Genomic DNA, 7,855 nt, shown 5'->3' with positions numbered 1-7,855 from the left:
AGAACAAATTCATAAATTTATCTGCATTGTTTTGACTTGTAAGTTAACACTTGCATTAAGAAAATTTTTGTTTTTTTGCTGGGTTTGGACCCAAAAGCCACTGCCACAGCCAACTTATTTATGGATGCAATGTGCATTGGAGAAAAAATCATTAATGACGAATATTACTTTATACTAAAGATAGAAACAAACAGCAATTCGTGAGGCTCATAGCGGTCCAAACTATGAGATCATTCACCATACAATATGGGCTTTTTTTTTTTCAATTCGAAGTCTCAAGGCTGCTTAGGATGAAAACTCAAGCTGAAGAGGACGTGTTTTGGGAAACCAGCACTAAATCAATCATGGAGGTGGGTCAGTGGCTATGCAAGATAAGGAGGGAGGCGGTTTAGTGGTTGTCGGTTGGAGAAGGATGTGTGAAGTAGGAGGCCATCGTCTCTAGAGGAGGGCAGCAGCCTCACCGACGACTAAGCCTTGGATCTGTTCATTGTCTCTCCCCTCTCTCATGGTTTGTAAATCAGATTGCAAATGGAGATTTTTTTTTGTACCGGGTTAGGATAAATATTTGAATTGGAATGGGTCTAATTTCTTTCATATGTGTAAATTTAATTTTGGAATTTTTTAATAAAAATAAATGCCACATCATTTAAAAAATGTAAGGTCATTATTTCGTTAGTCACGTAAGCAACACTGCTAACGGAAATTAACCAAACTAGTCGCTAACCCGTGCGATGCACGGAAAAGCTATCAATTTTTTCCAAATGATGTGACATTAGCTATTGGAATTCAACATCGATTCTCTAGTAGCATGTTGTTATTTTTCAATTTCATTTATTTCACATCTTCCACTAAATATTCAATGCATTCATTATATTTAAAAACATATATTCAAATTGATTATCTAAGTGTCTATAAAAAACTACAATTCAATCAACTCTATAATACAAAATAGGTTGGGCTAAAAAATAAATCATAGCTCAGTTTCCACATAAAAACAAAGGAAGCAATCTGATAACTCCACCTCGCTTAGTTTCCACTAAACAAATTCAAATCCATAGCTTAGTTTCTACACAAAAACAATTCAAATTGACCAATAGCTCAATTTCCACAAAAAAACATATATTCAATTTGATTATCTTAGTGTGTGCACAAAAACTACAATTAAATCAACTCTAGAATACAAAATAGGCTGGGGTAAAAAATAAATCATAACTCAGTTTCCACACAAAAACAATTCAAATTGACCAATAGCTCAGTTTCCACACACACAAAAACAGAATTTTGTCTAAATTTTATTCGGCCATTGAAAAGCAGATTAGCAGCAGAAAATTAATAGAATGAACACTAGTTGGATAGGCCCAATAATTCATTATTTTGGGCCCATAACTGGGTCCCATTAGGCTAAAACCATATTGGGCTCAAAAGGCCCACCATGTTGAAACAAAAATCTGTCTAATAACTCCGTCCAAATCAAACTAAAGATAACAGACATTAAAATGCAACCGTTATCATTCCTTTCCTCTGAATCTCTTTGTATTCCTCACAGCTAGTTATTAGCCGCTTGTCGTTGGTTGAGTATCTCTGTTTTTTGCGGATTCTAAGCCAAATCTCAAAAAGGTAATCTTCCTAGATCCTTTCTTTATCATACCCACTTTTTTTCCTTTGTTTCCTTCAAAGGAAAACCAAATTGTCTTAAGCCTTTCTCAATTGTAAATATATACGTGTATCTCTGGTAACCCTTGTTGAAGGTGTCTATTGGGTCTTGCCATGGAAAGGGAGAGGCAGAGGATCGGGAAAGGTAGGCTGGATGGGTTGGGTGTTGAATTGTCGTGGGTCTGATTGTGTCTGTTGGGTCTTGCCGTGGAAAGGGAAAGGCAGAGGATCGGGAAAGGTAGGCTGGATGGGTTGGGGTCTTGCCGTGGAAAGGGAGAGGCAGAGGATCGGGAAAGGTAGGCTGGATGGTTTGGGTGTTGAATTGCCGTGGGTCTGATTGTGTCTGTTGGGTCTTGCTGTGGAAAGGGAGAGGCAGAGAATCGGGAAAGGTAGGCTTGATGGGTTGGGTGTTGAATTGCCGTGGGTCTGATTGGCTTGCGGTGGGTGTGATTGAGGAGGAGCTGGTAGAGGAGGAGCTGGGAGGAAGGTAATGGGCTAATGGCAGAGTTTTCGTGAAAGGGAAAGCGTGAAAATCAGAGTCGGGTAGGGAATGGGTTTATGACGTTTTTTTTTTTTCGGTTTTGGATTTATTGTTTTATGTTTTATTATTATTTTTTTTTTAATGATATGCTGACGTGGGAAATTGTGGGAGTTTCAAAAGTTTCGGTTTTATATATATACTAGTCGCTAACCCGTGCGATGCACGGAAAAGCACAAATATCTACAAAATCTATTTAACATTATAGCTATATTTAGTTAGGTTCAAATGTCCCCTTCTTGAATTATAAAAAAAAAATTTAAAATAAGCATGAAGACTAAAAAAAATGTTGGATCAAAGAGGATTTATATGATAGTGGTGGTACTAAGTACTAACCGTTCTTCCAAATGTTAAAAACAATTTACTTACAAAACTAAAAAAATTATACACTTAAGAAACATATTGTTAGTTTTTCTAACAACTTATTCAAACTACATACAAAAATAATAAATCATACAGTCCATATTCCATCATAATTTTCTTCTAAAATATATATATATACTAACTGCTCGATTTATATCTTCAATATCACCTTTAAAATCATGAGCAATCATATCCCCTGTCCTAAGATCCAATATCAAATAGCCATATCAGATATATATATAAAAGTTTGACATTGTCTAGAAAAATTAAATGCAATTATAAATATAGTGAAAATATATTTGGATTCAGTACTTCACTTAGTTTTGAATAGTAGGTTTACCTACCATCCATATGGAAGGAGGAAGCGACAATATGATTCAAACACATATAATTCACACTAAACCAAGAGTCATGAAATATCCTCAATAATAATTCACACTAAACCTTCATAATATGATTCAAACACATATAAGAATAGAAATTAAATTAGAAACAATCAAAAACCTTATAAGAAGCGACAAAATAGAAAAACAGGGAAAAAATTAAAATATTTTGAAAAGAGAGGGCTAACCGAATTTTCAATAGCATCATCTTCGTGTTTGTATTTCTTGTAGCAAGGAGTTGAAGACTTTTTTTCAAGACCTCATTCAGGTATTATAAGGAACATCTTTCCTTTCCATACAATAGTTAAAACAAAATAAATATTATATAATCCATAGAACTTCAGAAAACCATGAAAAATACAAACCTCTCTTGTAAGGTCAAATTCACATAATTAAGCCTATCACCATCTAATTTTTTACAATAAAATATCCAATTAGAATGGTTACAAAGTATCTCCCATATGCCACACACAAAAACCTAATCGAAAAAAGAAATGAAGAAAGAAAAGCAATTTAACACTTTCTAAGAAGAAGAAAGCGGACTGGAGACACAGGAGAAGACGTTACTATGTTGCATGCGTTTAAAATTTGTGGAGCACCTACCTTTAGGATTTCTGGAGGAAGATTTTAAAATCCAAATGATAAAACCAAAAAACCTATAATGGAATATAGCGTTAGAACCTACCAAAAATATATTTGTGAAAACCAAAGGTTCTCTACCGTACATAGAGAGATGGTGAAGAATCAGAATGAACTTGAAGTTTTTGAGTTTTGTCTCAAGAAATATAAACTGAAATTTATTAGGAAATGTGTAAAGTTTATAACTACTGGCGGGAACAATGCAACTGAACACCAACAGGCAACAATAGCAAAAGAATTGTACTGAAATGGTTTGTATAAAAACCAAATGAAAAGATGCATTGTTTTGTGTTTTTAATGGTAGACATGGCATTAATTTATGTAGCCACGTGGCGCAATGAGAACTGGTCAACAAAAAGTCAAACGTTTTGGCTGTTAGTTATTATATAGATATATATAGATGATTTATATTGCTCATTTTGAAAACTTGAAGGACCAACTGCACTTACTTGAAACTTGAGAGACCAATTGCACAAATAAGATAAACTTCAGAGACTAATAACGTAGTTTCACCTTTTTTTTAACCTGGGCCATTCGACGTCACCCCGACGACGTGGGTTCATGACATGAGTTGACAAGTTATTATCATTTTCTTACATTATGGTCAATTTCAGTATTAGTTTCTACTTTTTTTTTTTTTTTGGGAGCGTCTATGATAGTCCTTAAAAATAAAAAATCGTTATCATTTTGGTCTCTACCATTATTTTTGTAATGAAAATTATTTCTTATGTGGTATACAGAGTGCACAGTTATTATCATTTTCTTACATTATGGTCAACTTCAGTATTAGTTTCTACTTTCTATTTTTTTTTTTTTTTGGAGCGTCTATGATAGTCCTTAAAAATAAAAAATCGTTATCATTTTGGTCTCTACCATTATTTTAGTAATGAAAATTATTTCTTATGTGGTATATAGAGTGCACAGTTAGCATGTTAAATATTGACGTGACTAATAAAATAATAATTATAAATTTTATTTGATATTTAAAAATGTCACATTAGCATTTTAATTTTTTTTCTTAAAACCACATAAAAAAAAAATTAAAACAAAATTCTATACTTCTGATTTTAAAAATAATTTTATTAAATTATTTTTTTCTTTTCATTATTGTTTGGGAGAAATACCTTTTTGGTCCCTACATTTTGACCATATTCTCATTTTGGTCCCTATTTTTTAATTTTACCACATTTAGAGCATTCACATCAATGTAGCTATTTTAATATTTTAGCAAATATATAGCTAAACGATTAAAAAAATTCACGCATCAGTCTCAATATTTTACCCACAATTTTCACATCACAGAGAAAACTCACTAGACCTAGCGATCCTTTCTTTCTTACTAGAGAAAAGAAAAAAGGAAACAAAACATTTATTTTTCTCTCCCTTTCTTTCTCTCTCTTCAGTTAAATTGGTAATTTCCAAATTTCGGGAATGGGCATTCCTTAGCTGTATGCCAAAGACCCATGAGTCTTACTTTGTATTTCAGTCATTTTCCTATTTGGCTTAGAAGTTCTTAAGAACATTTTCTTTGTTATCAGTAATACTCGTCTTTCTAGGAATTGGTTATTTATGAATCATAGTCCTTCTAGGAAAGGATTTTAGCACCAGCCTATATAAAGGCTTGATCATAGTCAATAACATTCATAGTGGGATTGATTTTAATAAAATTTCAAAAGCTTATTTTAAGCTTTGAGGGTGTAATTGTCTTCTAAAACCAAAGTGTGGTTGCCTCGTGTCTTTCATTTTTTGTTCCATCCACTGTTTTACACCAAACTCCAAAAGTCCATAAAAAAAATTTAATATCCAATCTTTTTATTACCTAAACCTACCCAAACCCTTAAAAAATCAAATGTTAAGAGACATCAAATGTTTTGAATTCCTAAGATCCTAAATCAAAATTGGTATTTGAGCCCATTTAAGCTTTTGTCCACAACCTATATCACAAATAATTACAAATAAAGAGACAAGTCAAAAGGAAACAACGAAAGTGATGAAAAAGTAAAAGATGTTACCATCTCACCCTATGTGAAGGTTTAAATCGTACATATCTAATCAATCGAGTGATGCACCAAAATCTTATTATATAACCAAGAAACATAGATCTAACTCTAACCACTCACAAAACAGTTCACATGTGTATAACAACATGGGGAAAAAAAAAAACAAAGACATACATTTCCATTCAAATTAGTAATCTCATTTCCACTACATTTATCTCTTTCTCCATCATAATTGAAGCCTGGAGGACACCTCCCAATGATGGGCTCATGATGACTTTCAGCTTCCATCTCCTGTTGTTATCTACAGAGGTCAAACTTCTAAATGAAAAAGACATATATGGGACCAACCATATATTAAATTCTCATGTATTAAAAAGTTACTGAGTTCAAATAGAAGTTGCAGAAACCTCATTGGTATTGTCCCATTTGGGTGATTTGCACATCACATTGCTCCCTTCCACAGAACAGCCTTGATCAGATGTGGAGAAACACAAGCTTCCAATTGTCGAGTTCAACTGACAAGAGTGAACATTCCTGTCTCCCAAGAAGAGGTGACCATTTGGGACATTCTCACGAAGTGAGTCTTCACCACTATCTACATCTTGGCTCATATCAAGTGGGGGTTCAAATTCCTGACAAGCAATATATCTTCATGTTCATAAAAATTAAAATCCGATCCCCACTAGAAGGGATAAAGTGTTGTAGTCAATATATATATATATATTCAGAATTTTTTTTTTTTTATGATGAAAAAGTTTTATTGAGAGGGTGAACAACCCAAGCTATTTATGTGTGTGGGTAAGTATGCGAATATGTGTGGATGAGTATGTGTATATGTGTCCCGTGTATTTAAAGTTTTGCATACTTTATTTTTATTTCTTGCCATTGGTCACATTCTTATAGGTTATTCAGATTTCCCTAACATCTTATCTTTATCTCATTCTCACACAACACATTCTTTTTTTTATAAGTGTCATTCAACACATTTCACACACTTGTCTTTCCTCCATTAGTTGTCTCATCCGTGTAGGTATATTTTGGTGATTTTTTTTCCCCTGTAAAAGAATAGAAAATTTTTTTATTTTACATTGTGCCGAACGCCTGAAAATGTCTTTTGAAGCATTTTCAAGAATTCAACCAAACACTAAGAATTTCCGTTGGAAAACATGCCCCCATCATTTCTGTCTTTCCAACATAAGATGAGCTTCATGACCCCAACACAAGATGAGCTAATAGCATAGTCAATTTCAATCTGCAATGTCTGCTCAAAGGGTGAACTTAGCTCTCATTGAGATTTAAGACCCTATTTAAGCTTCATGAGTGTAGCCTCATAGATAGAGAGAGAATCATTTTTGAAAATCATGAAAGGTGGTCTCTGGCCGTAGTTGTCAAGAGACAAAGATGAAGCTCTGATTGTCATGACCATTCAGCATGTTTAGTCCAAGCCATAGGTGCCAAAGTTTTGAAAACCATCAAGCCCAAGCACCATTCTACAAACCTTAACCTCAGGCCTTTTTTTTCTTTTTCTTTTTTAAGTTTTAAAATCATTTTGGCCAGAAGAACCAAAATAGCCCAAAATACCTTGAACAAAGTGGTTCAGCCTAATCTTTTAACTGGGATGGAATTGGGAGCTCTGTGCATTGGGTATGACCTTTTTTTTAATGGAATTGGAGGGCTGTTTGTACCAGTTTAGTGACTAGTATGAAAAAATCCACTCATAATGGTTGGATGGGACGGTTTTTAAAACATTGGTTGTAGTACCACACATCATCAATATAAAGATTTTCTGCAAAGAAAGCACTAAGTGTAATAAAAGAGCATTGGGGAAATGAATCACAAAGAAGACAGGGAGCTGAAACAAACCTGAAGCATGTTGAATATGAAATATGAATTTATTGAGACACACCTGCAAAATTAAAAGTGCAACTAATTTAAAATCTGCCAAGATGTTATAATATCAAATCTATATGTGAATATTACAAATAAAAAACATTATAGAGAAGCCACTGAAAGCAAAACTTGCACTTATAATGGCCACCCCACATCAAATTAATGAACATTATTAGTTGGTGGAGCATGCTAAGCATTTGCATCTGCAATGACAAAAAATACAAGATACAAAATAGTTTCTTTTAAAAAGAAATGGCAAGAAAAATAACTCAAACCAGCAAGCATGTCAGTAAGTCGCAAGCCCTCTTTGCTAATATGGAATAAAGAAAAGGAAATTAGTGGATGTTCCAGGACCTTATGAACAGTAACATGCTCAGGGCACCAAGAAG

General features: G+C 33.6%; 1 protein-coding gene across 4 annotated transcripts; it reads right to left on the bottom strand.

The window, feature by feature from the left end:
• Positions 1-5,636: 5,636 nt before the first annotated feature.
• LOC115987394 lies at positions 5,637-7,855 on the bottom strand. 4 transcript variants are annotated; one of them, XM_031110923.1, is made up of 4 exons: positions 7,821-7,855; positions 7,440-7,482; positions 5,984-6,208; positions 5,637-5,877 (listed from the first exon to the last, which is right to left on the bottom strand). In XM_031110923.1, the coding sequence occupies exons 1-4, from the start codon at positions 7,835-7,837 to the stop codon at positions 5,854-5,856; spliced, it is 309 nt and encodes a 102-aa protein (XP_030966783.1). In that variant the 5' UTR covers positions 7,838-7,855; the 3' UTR covers positions 5,637-5,853. The 4 variants fall into 4 exon arrangements, with proteins under 4 accessions (XP_030966783.1, XP_030966780.1, XP_030966781.1 ...); XM_031110920.1 differs by having other exon boundaries at positions 5,637-5,867; XM_031110921.1 differs by lacking the exon at positions 7,821-7,855 and adding an exon at positions 7,742-7,787 and having other exon boundaries at positions 5,637-5,867.

This window comes from Quercus lobata, chromosome 4 (assembly GCF_001633185.2).
Source record: "Quercus lobata isolate SW786 chromosome 4, ValleyOak3.0 Primary Assembly, whole genome shotgun sequence".
NCBI lineage: Eukaryota > Viridiplantae > Streptophyta > Magnoliopsida > Fagales > Fagaceae > Quercus > Quercus lobata.
The sequence above is the reverse complement of the archived record's forward strand: the minus strand, read 5'-3'. Positions and strand labels throughout refer to the sequence as shown.